Source organism: Salvia hispanica, chromosome 6, assembly GCF_023119035.1.
Source record: "Salvia hispanica cultivar TCC Black 2014 chromosome 6, UniMelb_Shisp_WGS_1.0, whole genome shotgun sequence".
Taxonomy (NCBI): domain Eukaryota; kingdom Viridiplantae; phylum Streptophyta; class Magnoliopsida; order Lamiales; family Lamiaceae; genus Salvia; species Salvia hispanica.
This window is the reverse complement of record NC_062970.1, coordinates 33,192,351-33,216,044: the sequence shown is the minus strand read 5'-3', so window position 1 is coordinate 33,216,044 and position 23,694 is coordinate 33,192,351. Positions and strand designations below refer to the sequence as shown.

The 23,694-nt window shown below is 34.7% G+C and overlaps 4 protein-coding genes across 6 annotated transcripts; 3 read left to right on the top strand and 1 right to left on the bottom strand.

The window, feature by feature from the left end:
- Positions 1-4,749: 4,749 nt before the first annotated feature.
- On the top strand, positions 4,750-7,971 carry LOC125196932 (glucose-6-phosphate/phosphate translocator 1, chloroplastic-like). The gene is made up of 5 exons (XM_048095598.1): positions 4,750-5,509; positions 5,609-5,834; positions 6,000-6,222; positions 6,672-6,885; positions 7,628-7,971. Exons 1-5 carry the CDS (start codon positions 5,027-5,029, stop codon positions 7,637-7,639), a joined length of 1,158 nt encoding a protein of 385 aa, XP_047951555.1. The 5' UTR covers positions 4,750-5,026; the 3' UTR covers positions 7,640-7,971.
- A 631-nt stretch (positions 7,972-8,602) lies between these two features.
- Positions 8,603-11,569, bottom strand: LOC125195784 (tryptophan synthase beta chain 1). The gene is made up of 5 exons (XM_048094014.1): positions 11,166-11,569; positions 10,140-10,496; positions 9,216-9,658; positions 9,040-9,134; positions 8,603-8,914 (listed from the first exon to the last, which is right to left on the bottom strand). The coding sequence occupies exons 1-5, from the start codon at positions 11,481-11,483 to the stop codon at positions 8,739-8,741; spliced, it is 1,389 nt and encodes a 462-aa protein (XP_047949971.1). The 5' UTR covers positions 11,484-11,569; the 3' UTR covers positions 8,603-8,738.
- Positions 11,570-15,586: 4,017 nt separating this feature from the next.
- On the top strand, positions 15,587-17,758 carry LOC125196588 (protein translation factor SUI1 homolog 2). Its single transcript, XM_048095171.1, has 5 exons — positions 15,587-15,702; positions 16,737-16,842; positions 17,050-17,255; positions 17,327-17,380; positions 17,530-17,758. Exons 2-5 carry the CDS (start codon positions 16,806-16,808, stop codon positions 17,572-17,574), a joined length of 342 nt encoding a protein of 113 aa, XP_047951128.1. The 5' UTR covers positions 15,587-15,702; positions 16,737-16,805; the 3' UTR covers positions 17,575-17,758.
- Positions 17,759-18,823: 1,065 nt separating this feature from the next.
- On the top strand, positions 18,824-23,304 carry LOC125196352 (FHA domain-containing protein DDL-like). Of its 3 annotated transcripts, none has more exons than XM_048094846.1 (11): positions 18,824-18,931; positions 19,365-20,029; positions 20,707-20,735; positions 20,993-21,059; positions 21,272-21,332; positions 21,731-21,823; positions 22,144-22,258; positions 22,341-22,388; positions 22,491-22,536; positions 22,678-22,748; positions 22,928-23,304. In XM_048094846.1, the coding sequence occupies exons 2-11, from the start codon at positions 19,394-19,396 to the stop codon at positions 22,965-22,967; spliced, it is 1,206 nt and encodes a 401-aa protein (XP_047950803.1). In that variant the 5' UTR covers positions 18,824-18,931; positions 19,365-19,393; the 3' UTR covers positions 22,968-23,304. The 3 variants fall into 3 exon arrangements, with proteins under 3 accessions (XP_047950803.1, XP_047950805.1, XP_047950804.1); XM_048094848.1 differs by lacking the exon at positions 18,824-18,931 and adding an exon at positions 19,014-19,144 and having other exon boundaries at positions 21,275-21,332; XM_048094847.1 differs by lacking the exon at positions 18,824-18,931 and having other exon boundaries at positions 19,347-20,029.
- Positions 23,305-23,694: the final 390 nt, after the last annotated feature.

Genomic DNA, 23,694 nt, shown 5'->3' with positions numbered 1-23,694 from the left:
GGCCTTTTGAAACCTTTACAATTATGCTCTCCACCAAGTTCTCAAAGTGTACAATGTCATAAATAAGTATGATCACCATTCCCTCTCTTGATTAGGGCAAGAAGCGCTCTGGTTTTTTCTCACTTGTGCCTGTTTTACAGGAAGGGAAAGATGCATAAGCTTGTCCTCGCGTTGAGCGTCTCGATTTTCACGTCCGTGTGCCTCTACGGGCTCCCGTTCCTTGCACAATGCCGGCCTTGTGATCCGCTCGACTCTTCGTGCCCCTCGACTGGCAGGGAAGGGAACTTCAAGCAATTCAACTGCCCTAAAGGGCACTACAACGATCTCGCTACGCTTCTCCTCACCACGAACGACGACGCAGTGAGGAACATCTTCTCCATAAACACTCCATCGGAATTCAACATGTTTTCCCTGGCCATATTCTTTGCATTGTATTGCATATTAGGGCTAATCACCTTTGGCATTGCTGTTCCATCTGGTCTTAAGAAGTTCCTCCCCATCATTGTTGATGGAGTCTGATTTACTTGACCATCACAAAGCCCGAGATCTCTTACTGTGTTGGTGTTGTTGCACAATTTATGCAAAATCCAAGGAGTTATCATTTAGATGTTGCGAAGAGAATCCTACGCTATGTGAAAGGAACTATAAGCCACGGGCTACTATATAAGAATTGTGATAAATTCTTGTTGAGTGGATTTGTTGATGCAGATTGGGCTGGAGACTCAAATGATCGTCGGTCAACTACGGGCTACTGTTTTGATATTGGTTCAGCGGTCGTTTCATGGTGTTCGAAGAAACAAGATACTGTGGCCTTGTCAAGTAGTGAAGCAGAGTATGTTGCAGCAACCATGGCTGCACAAGAATGTGTTTGGCTGAAGAGATTGATTGGAGATATGCTAAGCAATGTCGACTATCCTGTGCAGATCAAGTGCGACAATGAAAGTGCTATAAAGTTGGCTTCAAATCCAGTTTTTCATGCTCGTACGAAGCACATTGAAGTTCGACATCACTTTATTCGTGAGAAGGTTCTTAATCAAGAAGTCAAGCTGCTTTCCTTTTATTTGTTTTATAGGGGCCTCCAGTTTTTACCATGTTTGAACATTATTTCTCCTCGAGATATATAGGACTTATTGAGAAATTCATCTGCATTTTAGTTTTAGACCATATCATTTGAGGTCATTTCCCTATTTCGTTAATACTAATGTGTAACTACAATTTAATTGTGACTGTGTTAATCCAAACAGGTCAAGATCCAGTTCAAAAATCATATTTCACTAATATATTTATAATTTAATTGATATTCATCGTTATAAATATGAGTCTAGATTGGAATCTTCGTCATTCAGTTGACTATATGAGTTTTAATTTGAATTTTCCTCATCAAATATTATTCAGTTTTAAATTTCTAATCCGCTGTACCATCTACAATTCTTTACTTTCAATAAACGTATAATATATAGGAACATTACAATATACAAACACGCAACTTGATTAATTAACAATCTTAAATTTTATTCTGCACCATGTCAACTTTTTTTTTATTATTCATACCTTAATGTTATTTAAAAGTCTAACCATACAATTACAATATAATTTATAAATCTTTTATTTGATAAATAAAATTATCAATCATGCATTATTTTGCTCCTAAATATTTCCTAGGGAAAATGGGATGTTCCATGCATTATAAGGATATTTCAATTTTAAATATAGTAGTATTAGTCAAATGGCAAGTCTCAAATGCTAATGGAATAATAGAATATTCTTTTCAAATGAAAAGCCACTTTCATATTGTGCTAAATGAGAAGTTGTACCAAATTGATTTTGAATTTTAGATTTTATACCGTCAGTGCGCAGTTTATGTTGAATTATATAATCTAAATTTCTAAAAATTTGAATTCATTATGTTTGATCATGACAACTTATAGGTCGTTAAGCTGTGAATTTTGATCAAATTTTTATCCGTTAGTAACTTTAAAATAAGTATAAAGAATCATAAATTTAAATACTTTCTCAATTTTCTGATGATGAACTATTTTATTTTAAATTGATGTGATTGAGTTATTTGCTAAGTGTCTTAAAAAAAATGATAAAATTCACGGTCTCTTCCTTTCTAATGCCACATTAGATATAAGTTCCTCTTAATTAAACCAGTGAAAAATATTTTAAAATTTTAGGGCCAATTTTTAAAATTGCAAATTAACTAGAAATCGATCAAAATTCATGATTTATCTGCAATTTATCCAAAATTAAACGTCGCAAAAAAGTTGTTATTGGATAACTGTGAAAAGTCCAAAGTTCGTAGTTTTTCAATTACTTTTAAAAATTGTGGATGAATCAGAATTTAACTAAGTTCTAATATAATTTTTGCTAAAAATATATTTTGGGATAATTATACTTTTTGCCCGAATTTTGGCGTGTTTGTGGCTTTATATCCAACAGGTCAAAGTCCATTGCTCAAAAGAAGAAGTTTCATTATCATTATATTATCACTGGAAATATAATAGTCAGTGTTTGGTTTGCAAGATTATACGTGGGATTAAATTTGTAGTGTGTTTGGTTCATGAGATTCAACCCCACAACTCATTGCTAGATAGATAATCATGGGATAATTAGTCATAGCTAATCCAAAATAATTTCACAACTCAATTCTAGATTGTATCTTGTATTATTTTATTTTGGAAACCGAACACCACCGTAGTATTTTCGTATAATCGTATTTAATTGAGCGAGATGGGCTTTTCGAGTTTCCATAGTCGAAATTCTCTTTGAAAATATAAAATGAACATTGGAGCAGAGTTGAAGCTTTATTTTCAAATATCCGAGCTACAAAGTAACGATAAGATAAAAATTAAGCATTATAGTATAAATGATTTTTTAATTTCATTGTTGAGAGACACACACATATTAGCCCTCCCTACGCAATGGCTGGTTATAATTAATTTAAATTATGCAGTTTTATATACTCCATATATCTACAATAATGTAACGTTCATGATAATGTATTTTATATAGTTAATTACTTATAATATTCCCTAATTTATCTGTTAAATTACTTTTATTCATTATCCTATATACTAGTACTACTAAATAAATTAAATGACGATTATATGGTTTTGACTTTTTATTGAAAAAAAGATGGGATTAAGTAAGATACAAGCGTAGATCCTCCTTGATCTAGTTATGTCTGCTGCATGTGGTTCTTTTCTTATTACTTGTACTTTATTCAACAACTTGTTCAAAGCAAATTAGTGGAAAAAGCAAGATTGATCATGCTCTCCTAATAAAGATTTAGGATATTAATAGATTATTAATTAAGAAGTAAGCTAGGACAAGGCACATTGTTAATGTTCTTGATAATCTGCTAAGTCCATGCACTACAAGATCCGAAGTAATATTCTCTAGATTCTCACTTCTACAGCTATAAAATACTAATGGTCTGTGAATTAACAAACGAATATGCCCACAAAAGTACCCTCTAGGCTCTATCCATAAATGCAATAGAAGAAAATGATGATGAGAACATACTATTAACAGCCAGCTAATCAATTTTATTTGTTCTGCTCATTTTTTAGGTTGATTAACATTTCAAATTGATATCTTCATTTTATCAGAAATATTTAAATTGATCTATTAAACTCGTGAACTATGATAAATTAAATGTAGTACTATTCTAGTTGCATTTTGTTTGTTTCAAAATGTTCATGAGAATCACAAGATGCAAAATCACAGGAGTATATGTAATGAGTGATGACTAACGGTCGGACTTCCAAATTTACAAATTGCGTCCTTATTTAGGGAATATTAACCAAAACAATCAGTTCCACTAAAAATAGTGTTACAAATCCTAATTGAATTAGTTAGTCCTGTACAGTGAATTGATGAATGTTCAAAAAAAATTGAATCCAACTCCAAATTTTGGGAGAGGAAAAGGCAAAGATCTCCTTAACATAGCATCACTACATCAAACTCACTCACGCTAATTCAAATAAGAACCTAGAAACACACACCAACTATGCCTCAAAATCCAAAGAGACAACAACCATGGTGCATCAGCGGCCATGGTATGATGATGATCGTGGAGAGAGCTCCTCACATCTTGAGTGAAAAAATTGAGGAAGAGGCAACTATTGTCGTATGTCTCCACTACCATAAGGCATCGGTCGTTACCACATTGAATGATGGACAAACAGTTGCGACAATAAAATCATAAAGAGACGGGGTTATAAAACGAAACATACCAAATACTAATATATGTTGTCATCATACTGTGGAAGAGAAATACAATTGCGAGGATAAATAGATGAGATTATAAAAAATGTACATGGGGAGATAGGTGGATGACTGAACAAATTGAAATACATACACCAAACTGTTTTTCTTAGCATTTCTACCTTAATTCATTAAAGAAAAATTGTTTAGATGTAAAGGGATATTGTTTTTTTAAGCACCTTTTTTGAATTTAAACTAATAGAGACATTTCTAAGTTTTTAAGTTGCTAACTCATTAACACAGTGTATTAAAAATGTTAATACGGTGACGTTAAAATATAAACACACAATATTAAGAATGTATATTGAAATGTCAAAATTAATGTCAAAAGAATTACTTATAAACACGTAATGTCAAACATACTGAATAACTATTGCGGTCGTGTATTTAACAAAATTAGTACTCCACATGTGTAAATTAGGAAAGTTGAAATTTAATTAGCTAGTCGCTCACGAGTTGTGTAATCTAGTCATGTATGCCTCTCTTTTCTTTGCTTTTTCCGTTCTTAACTTTTTTTTGCCGTTCTTTCTCTTTCTCCTTCCCTCTTTAGGTTTGGGGATAATTACAGCTACTGTATTATTTAGAACTGTGGGTGGTTTGATTACTTAAGTCTTAACACATACATAACCTAACTCTTCTCACTAACCTTTGCAACTACCAAAGCTTCAAACTTTCCACCCTCTCCAAAATATCTTCTTTCAAACCCCCAATCAATATTTCCGCCTTTTTTCAATCCCTTGTTCTCAATTCTACCATGATTTCCTCTCTCAAGCAGCCTGCCTCATTCAGCCATGCCTCCTATCTTCTCACTTCCCGAACAAATTTGGTCACTCCAGGATGTTTGCCGGTGTTGCCATCACTACGCCTTCCCCGAATTTCTCTTGTTTCTCTCTCTAAGCCACTGCACATTGGGGCGCCGCCGATAGAGAGAAAAAGAAAGGAGCTTTCTACTTCAATCGGTTGCTCGGCCTATGAGGCTGGCCGATCGGAGCCGGTGGCGGACGCCCGATCTGAATCAGCGAGGAAGATAAAGATCGGAATTTACTTCGCCACGTGGTGGAGCTTGAATGTGGTGTTCAACATATACAATAAAAAGGTGCTGAATGCGTATCCGTATCCGTGGCTCACGTCGACGCTCTCGCTGGCTGCGGGCTCCCTTATCATGCTCGTCTCCTGGGCGCTGCGGATCGCCGAGACGCCCAAGACCGATCTCGAATTTTGGAAATCGCTTTTTCCGGTATGTTCTTTTTTCTAGGTTTAATTAGTTTGTTAGGGGTTTCCGCGATCTGGATTTTGGAGTTTTGTGGTTAAAGGTTTCGATGATACCGATGTTTAGGTAGCTGTTGCGCACACAATTGGGCATGTTGCGGCGACTGTGAGCATGTCCAAGGTGGCGGTTTCCTTCACTCACATAATCAAGAGCGGCGAGCCTGCTTTCAGCGTTTTGGTTTCGAGATTCATCTTGGGAGAGACCTTCCCGCCGGCGGTTTATCTGTCCCTTATTCCGATCATCGGCGGCTGCGGTCTGTCCGCTCTCACCGAGCTCAATTTCAACATGATTGGTAACTTTCACTAACCAATTTTTGCTTTTTAATTGTTTATTAGGTGAAGAAATTGTTGTGTCTTTAATTAGTAGCATTGAATCATGTGATTTCTGGTTACTTGAGATTGTTGGTGGATTCTGAGGGGTTTTGCTTGCTTTTTTTTTATGTCTATGTCAAAATCAGGTTTCATGGGGGCCATGATCTCGAATTTGGCGTTTGTTTTTCGGAATATATTCTCCAAGAAGGGGATGAAGGGGAAGTCGGTCAGCGGAATGAACTACTATGCTTGCTTGTCAATGCTTTCTCTAGTAATTCTCACCCCCTTTGCAATTGCTGTGGAGGGACCACAGATGTGGGCTGCAGGCTTTAATCAAGCTTTGTCTGATATCGGACCACAGATCGTTTGGTAATCACAATGTTTATTTTGTTTTATTATAATTCTTTGGATATAGTATATATATACTCACAGGGATAAAGTGTTTTCTTCTGCTTGATTATGAAGCTAATTTGTTTTGTCTTCCAAGGATATGCCAAGATTCATGGTTCCAAATCCAATGCGTTCTTACAAACATTTATGTAAATTTGTTTGTAGTTGAAAAGTCTTATCAGTCATCACGACACAAATTATGCCCAAAGAATGTGCTTTCGATTAAACATGTAATCGCATTTTATTTCATTTATAAAATATCTTAAAAGATTTATACTAATTTGTAGGAACGTAGTTTTCAATACTATGTGTTGAATTTCAGGAAGCAAGATAACTTGTTTTTTAGTGAACTTTGTTTTCTTCTTGAGCCAATTTTGTTTGTATTGTTCCATGTTGGTGATGTTTTGTGCGGTTAATTTTGGACATAGGTGGATGGCGGCTCAGAGTGTATTTTACCATCTCTATAACCAGGTGTCATACATGTCGCTGGATGAGATTTCTCCTTTGACGTTTAGCATTGGAAATACAATGAAACGTATTTCGGTCATTGTCTCCTCGATCATTATTTTCCAGACACCTGTACAACCTGTAAATGCTCTTGGTGCTGCAATTGCAGTTCTTGGCACTTTCTTGTATTCTCAGGTAATTTTATCCTCCTTTTTTGCCTTATATGCTATTTTTCATATGGTATCTCTGGCGTTTATCTGCTTGCTTCATAATGATAAGAGTTTGACCCGCACAAATGACAGTGACTACAGGGATATTTAGTTATGTTGCCTTCTTGTTCTGATTCTGTCTTTTCTTATATCATGATATAATTCCATTCATCATTTTATTGGTATATGCCATGTGCATATTTGTACGGTCATATCGTGTATGTGGTGTGCACTGATCAAATGAGCACCGGGATAGGAAGTAAATAGAAAATAGTTTCCGTTGAAAGTTGTATCTTCCTGAATAGCTGCAATCGCCTTTGTTGTGCTTAGTGCAGTAATCAGGGCATTGCAGAATTATCCCCCTTTTTGTGAGAAAATACTGGTCAATATCTAAACTTTGATCTACTTAGCATCTTGAAATGTGATGTGAACATTGTGAAGTTCCCAATGTCGAGGATCTATATAATCGAGGAAATAGTACATCAAAACACGAACCTGTTATGACCAACCAATGTTGTCGTATGCTCTGTTTAACAGTGATACATCTTCATTATCACGGCCTCATCAAAGTTGGGCACCTGTTTTGTATTACTTTGATTCTGAAGTTTGTCAGCCACGATTTTGTAACTGTTGGTAAACTAGATGATTATTCACCCCAAAAATTGGTAGTGGCCTAGTAGTGAAGAAATTCCATGGATGCATAGATTTAACAAGCTTATACTCTGCAGGCGAAGAAGTGAAGATTGGGAGGCTCGAAATCTGTAACTTAAACGAGTAAGACATGGCGTGCTCGAGAGTGGATCGAGTTTCTTGAGGAAACCGACCACGTTCGTGAACCAAGTGGAGCAGCGGCTTTACTTGTAGATAGTAATAATGAGGAATTGATATAGATTTGATTAGGGTCTTGTTTTGCCATACTTGATGAGGTTGAGAAGATAGTTTGTAATAAGCAATTGTGTGAATTCATCAAACTGTCTATTTGTTAGGCTTATCATGTTAGCAGAAGGTGTATGGATGAATGAAATTCTGGCATTTGTGGTTGAGGATAAATAAGAAAAATACATTATCTATCTGACTTTTTGTCTCTTTTGGGATATAAGTATTTAAATTGTGGTTTTACTCTCCCTGGCAATATGAGAAATTCTATCAAACATGCAGTTGAATTGCTACATGCATGTGTTATGCAATATATTCAATCATGATTGATGGCTCAAGTTAAGTCGTACACGACTCCAACTTAAGACTCTAAATTAAATCAACAACGAAGGCTTGAGTCACTTAAAGATAAAAATATGTTTCCAGAGCCCAAAACAATTTTTAAACATATTTTCTAAAATTAAATAGAATTATAATTTTATAATGATACATGCTTAATTCTGATTATTGAATTAGTAAAGGTTATATTTTATGGAATATAATAGTTCACATTAGAGAAGTGAATTTCACATATAGATAAATTTGTCAATTTTACATTGCTTGTGAGTTCGATGTATGACAATTGATTTTGCACTTAAGAAAAAGCTTTTATTGCTTTCAATATAAATTTGTTAGGTCTAAATGAAAAATCAATACTTAGTCTAGTGATAAAATCTAAAGGTTGTTGGATCAAGGCGGAGAACAATTGTTTTTAAATATTTTATCATCATGAAACGAGGCACTTCAATTTTAATATACTGAACAATTTAATGGAAAGTGAGAGAGAATAAGCAGAGAGTTATATTTATTATTTGAGGTAACATGATAATTTTGATACGGCAGCAATCATATCTCTATAAACAAAGTTTCATCTGAAAAACATGTAGTCTTTAAAGAGAAGCTGATTTGAGAATTGCAGTTGGCTCAAAGCTTTAAATAGTTGATGGCTGTATTGACATCCTTATCTCCTCTCCCACTGCAGTTGAGCACGACTTTAGTTCCATCCGGCAGCGTCGGGCATAGCTTCTCCAGATACGCTAGTGCATGAGACGTCTCCAGTGCCGGGATAATGCCCTCTAGCCTCGACAATCTCTTAAACGCTGCATATACAGAGCAATAAAAGCCGGCTAAATGATTAGGGGACGTAGGAGATGAAGGCAAAGACTCCTCTAAGAGGACGTTGTGAGGACAAATAAATGTGACAATTATCATGACAATATGTTACCTTCTAATGCCTCCTCATCAGTGATGCTATGATACTCGGCCCGTCCCAGATCTTTGAGGAAGCTGTGCTCCGGTCCAACCCCAGGGTAGTCCAGCCTATATATATAAAGCAATGTTAGTCAAAATGTTAACACCGATATTCCATCTTTCTGACAATGCAATAAAGGAGGCTTCTACCCAGCACTGATAGAATGTGGCTCGATTATCTGTCCATCTTCATCTTGCAACAAGTAACTCATGGCTCCGTGCAGGACCCCGATCTCTCCTTTAGTCAAAGTGGCGGCATGCTTGCCGCTGTCTAAGCCAAAGCCAGCTGCCTCCACGCCAATCAGCCTGACGTCCTTATCCTCAACAAATTCGTGAAAGATTCCCATTGCATTTGAACCCCCGCCAATACAAGCAACAATCACATCAGGTTTGCCACCCCATTTTTCCAAGGCCTGCTTCCTGGTTTCTTGGCCAATCACCTTATGGAACTCCCTCACCATCATGGGATATGGATGTGGCCCGGCCACAGATCCCAAGATGTAATGAGTAGTTTCCACGTTGGTCACCCAATCTCGTATAGCTTCGGATGTGGCATCCTTCAGAGTTGCAGTCCCAGAATGAACTGCTCTAACCTACGTCGTGAAATTAAGAAACTTCAAATTATGAGCTGATGCAAATAATCAACTTACATGACCATAGATGAATCACACATATGTGGAGGTCTTCAATGGAACAAACGGTCAAATTCTCGTATAATAAGATAGGCAGATTGATAGGAACTCTAAGATCAGCATGTCTTTAGAGGTTAATCAGTAATTTGACATGTTGCAAGCACCAAATCAATGTAAATATCAACTTCTCATTATCCTTGAAAGTATCCTAGGGTATCGATGATTAAAAAGTAAACAATTTCAAGCTATCCACAAGATTTGAACATAATGTACTTGTAAATGAACATGATCTTGGCAATGGCCTTCCAGACCCAATCAAAGTCCACCTTTGCAGGTAAAACCTACATGAGGGTGAACGACACATACATATCCCAAAAAAGCCTAATAACGTTGATAGGATAATAATATTCAAGAACTAGTAAAAGATCTCGGAGAAACAGACCTCAGCACCAAGAAGTCGCATTCTGAAGACATTAAGGGCCTGTCTCTCCATATCTTGAGCACCCATGTAGATGATGCATTCCAAGCCAAATCGAGCACAAACAGTAGCAGTAGCAACACCATGCTGACCAGCTCCAGTTTCAGCAATGATGCGCTTCTTTCCGAGACGCTTAGCAAGCAAAGCCTGGGCAACAGCATTGTTAATTTTGTGGGCACCGGTATGATTTAGGTCTTCCCTTTTAAGATACACGTGAGGCCCTGTTCCATCATGGCGCTTGTAGTGCTCTGTGAGTCGTTCAGCAAAATAAAGAGGGCTTTCTCTTCCAACATAGTCTTTCAATATCCCATCAAGCTCTTTCTGCAATCAGTCCAACAATCATTCAATAACAAAGAACCAGAAAAATAACACACAGCGGAGGGTCACCAGTAATTGCCTGTGTCATAAGGAAGCTACTCAAAAGATATACTACTACTTATCATATTCACCACTACACCACGACTACTATGCTCATACATTTAACAAAAATTTCATCACATAAAAAAGGAATTTCCTAGGATTGGCAAAACATAATTGATTCACAAAGACCAGCTCCACTCCACTCTGTGACTAGCACGGGGCCTGCACAGCCTGACCCCCACCATCAACTATAATATAGGGAGTACCTAAAGAGTTCCATTTTTCTTCCTGAACCACCTCAGTCATTCTCTCTTTCTCTCCCATACTAAGTCTGGTGATTTCTTTATTGGGACGCCTAATACTTTAATTGATTCAAGATCTTCTTGAATGAGTGAGAAATGAGAAGCTATGCAGCAGCAAGAGAACTGAGATTCTATATATGCAAAATGGCACGGGGAAATCATTTACATTAGCATGCATTCCCTATATATGCAATCAAATACATCAAATGAATATGAATTCACCCAAAACCCCATTGCAGTTAAATCAAAACCTAACTAAGTATACAACACTTAAAAAATTCAATCTTCAATGGTTAATAAAAAGGAAGAAAAGATTCCCAGCCAAAACCTGAAATTCATGGTCGGTGGCGAGGGAATTGAAGGCGGCCTCGAGCTCCGTGAGAGCAGCCATCAGCGTCTCGGGGACATACTTGCCGCCAAATCTCCCGAAGCGGCCGAAAGCATCAGGCCGCTGCAGCGCCTCCGCGTCGAGCTCCTTGTCCACCGCCGTCGCCGCCATCTTGCAGGAAATTGGAGGGGTGCGGCGGGAAATGGAAGGGGCGAATTTGGCGAATTTGGGCGGATTGGAAGGGATGCGGAATGCGAGGTCAGATTGGGCGCTGGAGCGAGCTGAGGCGGCGGGGGATGAAGAAGCAGCGAAGGCCATGTTTGAAATGTGACCACTTGATATAGCTAAATGGGAAATTTGTGGTGTCGATAACGCCGATTGCCAAACAGGGGAAATGGATTGCTTATTTATATACCATGCCACCAAACACACTGCTTTATGTACCAAGCTTTCTTCTTTTGTTTTTTTTCCAACTTTCTTTTCTATTTTTGAAATACGGAAAATTGTCTTAAATGAACTTCATCTTCTTTTGAATCAAGCAATATCTGTCATTATTTCGATAATATCCACAATTTTCAAATTTTTTATTTTGTACTAGTAGTATCTTTACTAAAAATAACATAACCGTTGATTCTTAAGTTGTAGGAGTATTTTTTTGAAAAATATGCTACTCGGTTCACGCTTATGCTAAATAAAAATTTGTTGAGTAATTCTATCTGTAAAATGCTATCGATCACATAAACTACTTTATAATGTACATTTATAGCTTGGTGGATGTCAAATAATTTTTATTTTGAGAATTATATTCGCACAATCACAAATGTGAAAACTAATGGCTACAAGTTTGCAACGGAATCCTGAAAAGGATTGATAACAACATATGTATAATTGACATAAATGCTAGGAAAATATGTATAATTGACATAAATGCTAGGACTTAGGATATGTAGGCCACGTTCACAATATAATTTCTATCAATACTCTTTGTAATCTTTCATTTCTTAATATCATACTATTTCGCACGGTCTTGTATTTTAACTACGAGAAAAAAAGTTCAACGGTCAAGACACACCACATGGTAATATGACTTCGTATGTCTAGTCAATAATATTTTGACAAATAAATCCATGATAGTTGCCTACATATAGAAATTATATGATGTAAATTTAAGTACATTCATTATTTTAAAACATGGAAACTTTTCTTTAAATTGGTGATCCTTGCACAATGAAGTCCTATAAAAATGTGTACTTTCCATTATCATCAGTCATAGTACAAAAATATGTGCATTTCATTTTTAGAAAGTTATAGTATCAATTTAACAACGTAGGTCTCACTATCATTAGTCCCTCCGTCCCATTTTAGGAGTCTCGGTCATTTTTGCACACCCATTTTGTAATAATAAATAGTTAAAGTGGAGAAATGGTATTTTCTCTCTTACTTTACCATTTCTCTATTTTAATTATTTATTATGATTTTTACAAAACGGGTGTGCAAAAGTGACCAAGACTCTTAAAGTGTGGCGGGGGAGTAATAATTGTTTTAATTACTGCTCTCCTCCTCCGTCTTACTTTATCATACTATTCTCTTCATTTCTCTTACATTACTGAGTTTATCTTAATTTTCGTGTCGTATTCATTGCCTATATTTTTATGGGACGGAGAAAATATTATTGATTGTAACTTTTGTATCCACATCAATTAATTTCATTTTATTTTATTTCAAGGTATATATAGTATATTATTAATAGCACTAAAATATTAAGTGATTAATTTCATTTTATCAAGTGCGGGAAGGTACTAGTACATATTGCATTTAATTAATTTTATTCTACAAACTCTAGCTTATGTTTCTATAAACATGAATTAGGAGATCCAATTATTATTATTGTTAATACTAGCTTGTTACGTTCGTTGTAATTAAAACTCCGTGATTGTAAGGAAATGATGCATTGAGAAGAAACCATCACTGAATTTTTTTCTCACACAATACCCAATTTAGCATACTTATAACAACAAACTAATCATTGTCTTCCAATCAACCACAAATTTAAATGTGTTCAATTGAAAATATAAAAAGTACTCGTATCCATTATTTTTGAAATTATTATTAAATATATCATAGTATCATATAGTATTAAGGAGAGGACTGCATTTTTATTACCTTACTTTGCTATAAAATCTTTTACGGCCCCAAATTAATATTATATCGTTGGAAGGATTTTTGCAATTTTTAATTTTTTTTCTGTCCATATTACTCATCAACCCTTAGGTCTATTTTAGTCAAACTTTTACATTTTATAGCTCTTTTTACTCTTTCTTTCTCACATTTTTCACTTTCCAAGTAATTTTTAATTGAATCAGTTTAATTCGACAATGTTGTAGCAACTTGTAGGTAGGATTTTGATTTTGGGCATCTTTGACTAAAATTGTTTTCTTCGGTATCTACTTCACCAATTTTATGTGTTCCTAAGTTTGTTTGGCGGAAAAAAAATTGATACAAAAATAATGTCTAGAAAAATAAATCCTAAAAATATGATTTCTAAGATTTTCTCAATATATGTAATAGTATGGGAGTGTAAATTGACATTTTCATCCAAAACTCTAATTTGGTAGTTTTTTTTATCTTTTTCGATTTAATTAATAAAAACGAAAATTACACGTGGCAAATTGTAGACCACAAGTTTTTTAAAATTCTATGGTTTTAAATTAGTTGTAGTTAACAATTAAATAATGAATTAGCAATTGATCACTCCCCTGTAATAGTATAATTATAATTATTTATTGGTATTATAATTGAATACTAGTATAATTTATAATTTTGAACTTCTGCATGAATGTCTTGTACTAATAATAAAATACTATGAGCAATAAACAATACTCCCTCCGTTCTCATATGAATATGCACTCTTTCCTTTTTAGTCCGTCCATAAAAATATGCACTTTCCAATTTTGGGAACTTCTTTCACTCTAATGAGGTGGAACATATTATACACTAACAATACTTTAATTACTTTTCTATCTACATCTCTCTTATTTTCCAAATTTTGCATTAAAACTCACGCTGAATCCAAAGTGCATATTCTTTGGGGATGGATGGAATATTTATTATACATAATACTATTAGATTATTAATAAATTAAATAATAATACTATACTTACTTTATTAGTATAATAACAATAATAATAATACAACTTTAATGATAATTATAATTAAGTATGATTTATAATTTAAAATTATACATAAAAAAATAAAAGAGGATTTGGCATAAAGTGATTGAAAAAGTGAAGTGAAAAGTATCATTTCAGGCACTTAAACTATGAAAAAATATCATATCCAATACTAGAGAGAGAGAGATAAAGATGGATTAAATATCATATCATATCATATTCGGTACCTAGATATGAAAGTCCGAAAATGGTCTTCATGCTTTTAGGGGCATTTTTAGTGCAAAGTTGTGATTAATAGTGAAAAAGTATCATGAATGTAATTACACTTTAATCAGGGATTACTCATGATATTTTTAATCCACAAACCATTCATGTGTGAAACGCATAGCTCATGGGTCATTTTATATAGTTCACTCTATAATTTTAGAGACTGATATCGTTATATGTATAATGATCCTCATTCTCTGATGTGAAGAAGTCCCACTTTAATAAGTAGACTCTTGTTGAAGTTTGATTTGATATATCCTAGCTTTAGTAAGTCCATTTTTGTGGGAGTTCGATTTGATGTAGCCCAGCTTTAGTTACTGTTAATTGAATCCAATATAAAAGTGACACTTTAAATTATGAATATTTACATTATACATTTTTAATAAGTGTATCTTATTTTCACCGGAAGAGATCTCCTACTTCATTTTCCCTACTCCATTCCTAATCCGCCTCTCATAATTTAATAAAATAATCTTAAAATATGTAAGTGATGGTTAAGTGATGATATGATTATTTTATTAAGCTGTGTGTGGATTAGGAATGAAGTAGGGAAAGTGGAGTAGGAGATCCCTTCCGTTTTTTCATTAACTCATTACATTTAGACTATATTATAAAATTAATATATAAAACTGAGATTTTTAATAATGGATAGAGACAATAGTATTTTGTTAAAATGAATATCACCAATTTCTATTCGATTTCAGTTTTATTATAGCAACACAATTAATTGGTTAGACATAACTATCCTTTATCTTATGTTCATCTCGTAAGAATATGCATTTTTGGTTGTACATGAGTTTTAAAACACAATTTAGGGCGTGTTCACCTTTCAAGTTATAGCCAGATTTGGGCTCATTTCTAATCAATTTATAAAATAAGAAAGAGCGTGGAAAGAAGAAACTTAAAAAAAAAAAAATATAGGAAGAGGGAATATTTTTTATTGGTATATAATATTGATATGATTTTTAGCATTTGGAGATATTTAAACACGATTTCTTTGAGTCGGCTATAAAATCCGCATAAGACTTCATTTTTCACTGATTAGCTTTCGTATTCATAATAACCCAGACTTCATTTCTCTCTCTTCTCAATCAGATCAGGTATTCTTCGCCCCCATTTTTCACTCTCTATCTCCAGTATTTGTTGGATCTGTCGATTGCTAATTCTCGATTGATTCTAAAGATGCGGCCTTTTATTTCTTTTTCTTTTTTCCGCCCTATTTATCCGATTAAATTTTCGGTCTGTAGACGACCGCAGCACTTGATTTTTCTGTTGATTGTTGATTAAACACCATCGCAGCAGTTGCTTTATTATTTTATTCCAGATAGTATTTAGGGTTTTCCTTTCCGGTAAATTTCAAGAATTTAATCAAATTTTTGCTTATCTTGGAATTAGGGTTTAGGGTAGCAATTGATTGTATAAAGATTGATACTATTTGTTCTAATCCATCGTCTTTATTGAAGAACCTTTATCTATTATTGAGAAAACCATTAATTTTCAAGAATTTCATTATGAAATTTATCTATATGTTAAATTTTAAGAATTTCATCAGATTTATGCCTTTCCTGGCATCAGGGTTTAGGTCGATCTTTTATTGGAATATTATCCGTTGAGTTATTGCTCTGTTCGTGAAAACCCATGAAAAATAGTTTGTTCGAGTAAATTCTGAAGGCTAATTCTTTAGTGATCTGCTTGGGTATTGACATAATTCCTTCCAGTTTTTTTGGGTTCATGTGTAAAGGACTTGGATGTAATATCTGTAGTTTCGTATTTGAGGTTTGATTGTTGCATAAGTCTTGTCTGGTTGCCAGCATGTTGATGTTGTTGAAAGAATAATTCTTGGGTCTCATGTTGTATGCCCTTGCTACTTTTTTCACTAAAAATTCTAAAACAGATCACTTTATAGGTAGAGTGAGAGTGAGAGCTTTCTTTCTGAGATGCATCTGAAGAATATATATCATATACTGAAATGTGCTTTCATTATATGGTGAAGTATATATTGTTATAAAATTTATGCATCAGTATTGTTTTTTTTTTGTGTTTTATCACTTAATGGAACAATAAAAAATTATGTTATATTCGGGTTTGACATGCTTATAAAACTATATCATCAATTTATGTTTATTGCATACAGGTCTGATCATTCCAATCCAGCTACTCAAATCTTGTTCTTTGTGTCAGTTTGCTGCATCAACCAAGTTTCATGTCTGATCTTGATATCCAGATTCCCACTACTTTTGGTATACTTTTCTTTTGTATTCTTGATTCTTTGAGCAAGTCTTTCTTCAGTTCATATATGGAGAGGTTTTCTATACAGTGGTGGATTTGTGGTAATAATTACGGTTTGACAATAGACTGAAAGATTGGCATACCTTGGATAAGCCAAAGTGATTGGAAGCCAATCTTCCCTTTGCGTCCCATTGACTGACTCGGTATTGTTAACACAGATCCTTTTACTGATGCAAATGCTGATAACTCTAGCACTGGGTCAAAGGATTACGTACACATTCGGGTACAACAGCGGAATGGTCGGAAAAGCCTGACAACTGTGCAGGGATTGAAGAAGGAGTTTAGCTACAACAAAATCTTGAAGGATCTTAAGAAGGAGTTTTGCTGCAATGGAACTGTTGTCCAGGATCCAGAACTAGGCCAGGTCTGTGCTAAGGTTTACGCTTGACCTTCACCTTCATTACATGTCGAAACTGACCTTTTTTCTTTGTACAGGTTATTCAACTCCAAGGTGATCAGCGAAAGAACGTCTCTACTTTTCTTGTTCAGGTTATTACCTTATATCTCTCTTGTGATTAGATGTGATGTGAGCATGTTATCTTGAAGTAAAACTGGATCTTGTGTCATATAAGTACTACTTGTGAAAATCTTTGTATATTTGAATTGTGTATTAATGTAGTGATTGGTTTGGATTGCAGGCTGGAATTGTGAAGAAGGACTATATCAAGATTCATGGTTTCTAAGCTGCAGCGTCCATCCATCCTTATGACCTATTATGATATGTGAAGTTTTATAAGTGAACTTTGTTGTATGCTCAACTTCTTTATATAGTCGTTGTTACGTTATTAGTGTCATGTCTTGTGCTGAATTAACTTTTCCGATTGCTTGTGGATTAAAGGAACAAATGCATTGTCTTTTTGAATAGCATATTCTTCATTTCTTTTCCTGTTTCCATCGATTCAGCTTCCTTCATTCTGTTGTGTTATGTTCAAGCCTTTTGAATGACTATTGTTTTTCCGTTTAAAACTAAATAAAGGATTGGTTCAGAAAAAATTACTCCATATTTTTACTTTGTCCATCTATGTTTGAATATTTTTTGTCCATAGAATACTTTTAATTTTGCTATGTAATGGAGTATATATCTATCGTGAAGTGAATTTATTCTCCAGTAATAATATTTTAATATATTTTTTTCCTTATTTGTGTTGTCTTATCGAGAGTAAACCGAGGGAGTATTCTGAAGTTCATATCCGATTCTCATGATTAAACTGTCAAGTAGGTTCATAATTCATTACACTTACGTCACCAAAAACTAAAGAATACGCCATTTTGAATTAATGTTTGGATAAGATATGTTTAGTGTTTGGATATTTGTTCAAGTCGCTATATACACATAAAAAAATTCAATTCGGTTTTGAATCTTTTGATATTTAAATTAGTAGACGCTTCCAATTAGACTTCAACTGAAAATGAAGTACTACATTCTTAGAGAAAAAAAAATATTAATTGTAATATTAAAGTATAATTGTTCAATTGATTTAATTTAATCAGATGTTTAATGTATCATTCGTAATGGATAGCTTGGTGTGCATATTAATCATTGATCATCCAATGAAAAGATTAATTTTCACTCAGTTTTGATTTGATTATTCAATTTGTAATGCAAAATCAACATACCTTACTAAAAGCAGCATTGCTCATGTCTGCCCTTATTTTTTTCTCACTCTCGTGTTTGCAAATTGAATAATATGGCAATCTTTGTATGATATTTACTACTATAGTAGTACTACTTTCTTTTATCTGGCACTCAATCAATTCACAACAAATCTCATTCATAAAAGTTAATTTTAAATTTAAATTATGTGTCATCCTATGACACAGCTAATAATTAACAAGCTATGTAATAAATTACTCCTACTAGGTAAAAAAATGAGTGCGTATTATAGTAGGCCCAATAAGAAAGCCCAATGGTATGATAAGCCTAGTAGAACAATGAAGGCTGCAACGACGCCGTTTTCCCTCTTCTGTGCATCCTCATGCCCTATTCCACCATTTCTCCCCTGTATTCAGTGAAGCAACTCATACCGTGAATTTTTTTAGGTATTTCCTCGTTATTAATCTCTCATTTACCATTTCTTCCAAGTATGATTTGGAGTGTTGGCTACTTTTATTTTTTATCATGTTTTTCGTATGTGTATTTTGAGTTCTTAAAGTGTTGCTTTTTCTGGCATTCTCTGTTGATACTTTGGTTTTTGAAATAATATTCTCAATCCTAAGAGTATTGACCCGCGATAATATGCCCTATACTAAGTGGTAACCACATTCTCGTGTTTTCGGTATTTGTTGTGGTTCGCATTTGTTACTGCAGTGTCTGCATTCTTAAATCTTCTGAAATTAGATGTAAAATATTTCATAGTTTCTTCGTATACTTGTTTGTTTCTGTGCTCGTGAAATTATATGTCTCTGTTATAAATGATTAATCTTTCAATTTGATGCTGTGTGTTTCTTACCAGTGTGGTTTATATATATGTAGATAAGCTACATTGCTGGAGTTGCTATTAAATGGGGCGCCGCAACTCTGTCTCTCCTGTCAGAACTGATAGGTCTCCTCGTAGGAGAAGCCCGTCTAGAAGAGAAAGATCTCCTGCTCGTGAAAAAGGGATATCCCCTCCCAAGCACAGGAGTTCTAATGCAGACAGGCTTTCAAGTCGTACTAGATCACCGAAACGTGCTAGATCAAGATCCCCTGCATCTCATTCACCTTTGAGGGAGAGACTCCACACTCGCACCAAACCCCCAAACCCGAAAAAATCACCATCTCGTTCCCCTGTTCACGCTAAACAAAAGACTTCAATCCGTACTAGATCTCCAAATCGGGAGAAATCAAGGTCTCCGCCGCCTCTTTCACCACGTAGTAAGAGACTGAAAAGAGCTAAATCTGAACGAGATGCTGAAAAAGGGAGCGAGAGGGAATATGAGAAAAACCATAATAGGAAGAGCGGAAAGGCTGCTCGTGAGGAAGAGGAATTGGACAGGCATTTGCCAACTCAGAAGAAAGAGAGAAGGTCAGGAAGGGATGATGCTGGTAATGGTTCTAGATCCAGACACGAACGCTCCCATTCACCTTCTGATCGTCGCCGCGTGGGTCAGCGAAGATCTAGATCTCCTTCTGCCGCTGACAACAGAGGACGTAATGAGGTGTCTGGTGATATCCACTGCCCATACCTTGTTCCTGTCTTGTGGAAATATATAATTTTTTTAATTGATGAGATAACTTGTTTTGACATGATAAGCACAAAAATGAGTCTACTGTTGTGTACTTCTCATTCAGACTTTGTAAAACCTATGACTAGAAATGTAGATCAAATTAACCCTATGCACTTAGATGATCTTAGGAACTATCATAATTATAGACATCTGAAATTTGTTTTGTTCTACTGGGTTGTTCAATTAGCATGAATGACATAATTTAATGGAGAACTGATGCATATAAGCTTTATGGATAGGATGGTTTTAATTTTGAAAAGTTTTCTATATACCCATCATAATATATTTAAACTCCACAATTTAAATATGTAATTCAGTAATTGGTATATTTTTGTTAGGCTTAATTTAAATTTTTAATGAAATGGATTTGATCCCCAATGATTAATCTTTCTTCCTGATGTTTTTGAAAAGCTAATAGTTTGATTCAATTTTGGATGTCTTGTGTATTCATTTGTTGACAAATACTAATACTGTTATACTAGTATTTTTGAAAAGTTTAGTCACAGTATTATTTTTTTTTCACAATAAACTCAAATTGAGTTTTAGTTATTTTTTTATTTGCTGGAGGAAGATCTTAGGACATCTGATGATTTTTTAAATGCTTGCAGCTGACGAACTCAAGAGATGATGAAGATCGGTAAGTTACTTATTGAACACCATGTTTATGATCACATTAACTTTTATTTTAGTTGTCCTGGCTAGTGGCTGCTTTATAGGAGGACTTTGAATGACTAAATCTTGTTCCCGATCTGAATGATTAACTTTTTGGGTCTAGTCTTTTTGTGCTACCTCTTCTTGCTTGTTTATTTATTTATTTGGATATTGTGTACAAGCATTGTATACTTGTGCCTGATATGAATTCTTGACACACTATTTAATCTTTCTATTAAGCAGTAACGGTGAAAGCGAGGCTCTAGTTAAGATGAGGGCTGTGGAAGAGTCCTTGGAAGCAAAGGAAAAGGTATCTTTTCTTTCCTTGCTGAATTACTATTTTGATGCCATTCTTCCACACTTATTTAGTTTTTTCAAAACACATGTCCAGAAATTTTAGCCACACACCGTTTCTTTTAAATAAAATAAAAGGAACAGTGGAACATATAACTCTCTTTGAACAATCATAGTTTATGGGCATTATTTTTTAATATCTTGTTTTTTATCTCTTTACATGTGCAGCAGCATAAACCTTCATTTGAGTTGTCTGGAAAACTTGCAGCAGAAACCAATCGAGTAAAAGGTACAATGTGATCGCCTTTTATCATCAAGATTTTTTGTCAGCCTTTTTGTTCTTAAACTTTTTCATGTCTTATTTATTAGTATGTCTCTTCTTTCATATGTAGTTCAGTTCCCTGCCTTTTCGTTTCCTTTGTTGTTAAGCTCCCTTAATTTTACTTTAGTCTATATATGCTCTATGGAATCGATATAAGGTTGATTTAAATGATAAGAGATTTGATAACACATGAAAACGTTAGTAACCAAGTAAGTAGACGTTATGTGGATTCTACCTGCATGTAAATGGTGGTGCTACTTCTAAAGGTCTAATCTCTCTGTCATGACTTCCTTCTTCTACCTTTTTCTGTTTTGATGATATTATTTTCTTTGTTGCTTCTGCTGATGCATTTGATGCTTCATCAGGTGTAACACTGCTGTTCAATGAGCCACCTGATGCTCGCAAACCAGAAGTAAGGTGGCGGTTGTATGTTTTTAAGGGTGGTGAAGTGCTCAATGGTAATCTTTGATTGGATATCATGTCATGTTATAATAACAACCTATGTTTACGTTTATCATCAAACTGATCCCTGCACTTTCTGATTGAAAAAGAAAAAAATTTGCTTTCATGTGTGGTTCTTTATCAGCCCCCTACCTCCAACTACACGCCCTAATTTTCCATCTTTCTGTATGATGTTTTGAGCTGTTTTTCTTTCATGTATGTTATTGTCCTGATTTTTAGTTTCCCAATCCCGGATGCCATTTTGTATCTGGCCAAAGGTTTAAAATTGACTGAATGTTAAAGAACTATTGAATATTATATTTTCTTTGGCATGCAGATCCTCTTTATGTACATCGTCAAAGTTGCTATCTTTTTGGTAGAGAGAGAAGGGTTGCAGACATCCCAACAGATCATCCATCCTGCAGTAAACAGCATTCTGTTCTTCAGTATAGGTAGGACTACCTCTTTCTCATATGCTTATATAATAATGCATGCTGTATGTACTTACCTTTTTATGGGCTCGTATGGTTGAAGGCAAGTGGAAGAGGAAAACCCAGATGGTGGCGTGACAAAACGAGTGAGGTGTGACTAGCAATCTCAGTTTTTTACACCAATAAGAGGGCATTGCGCTTGTTGTTTTCTTTCTTTCTAACTAATAGGTCCTGCTGCTTTGCTATCTGCTAGGCCTTACTTGATGGATCTTGGAAGCACCAATGGGACTTTTGTCAATGTGAGCATCTTTTTAGAATACTTTTTGAATTAATAATCTTCTCTCTGTGTCATTAGATACGATCATTGTAGGAATTGAACTCGAATTTAATGTTATACTATGTAGTTTTATATTCTGACTTTACAGTTATCCTCTTTTCAGGATGAGCGGCTTGAACCTCAGCGATATTATGAACTATTTGAGAAAGACACTATCAAATTTGGCAATAGCAGGTAAGCTGGTTTTTCCAATAGCTCTTTTCTACACTCAATACAATTTTGTCTACATTTTAATTGTGCGACTATCTATAAATTCCTTTTGTTTGTTATCCACTAAGACATTTCATCAAGCAACTCTTACTTCTGTGATTGCAATTGTTAATACAACTATTACCCAACTTTTGATGTTGCAGCCGCGAGTATGTTCTGCTGCATGAGAATTCTACTGGGTGATGCTATCTCCTCCCTGCCAAAAAAGCATTCGGAAATTGCCATTCTGTGATACCAAGTTGTCTGTAGGATGAAGCAAACAATCGGCTGCAATCTTTGCCCATGTATGCTCATGTTGCCATATTATAAAACGACTGAATATACTGAAGCCAAGCTTGTTTTATGAGCAAGGGCTCTCTTTACTCGTAAATTAAGTGGAATGCTGCACTCAAATGCTGCCTGTGTTGTTTTGATTTGGTTTATTAAGGCTGGTATGTGCATATTTTTGCCATTTGAAGCGTTTGGGTTAGCTAAATTTCAAGTGGATGTACAAAGTAATTTCAAGTTTCATGTTTTTCAATCCTTTACTTGGCTGATGTACAAAGCATTCAGTAGTGGATATTAAATGGGGATACCATGATCAATAAAGCTTCCTTTTCTGTTTAATATGACAAAACAACCAATTTTTTTTAATAAAAAATTGATTTTAATATGGTCATGAGTCAAGTATAAACAAACATTCAATCGTTCATTCTATATTGTGTTGTGTTTTGGATCAATCATGTTTCTACTTCTATTTTCACATGCCAAATCTGCGTCGATACCAATCTTTTCGCTTAAATTCAATGTCGCGCACTATTGGAGTTTTGTGAAAATAAAGAGTGTCATTTTCTCTTTAGATCCTATTAATGATATATGGAATAAAACCTTGTAAAATTACCGTTTATGAAATGACCACTTTGTAATATCT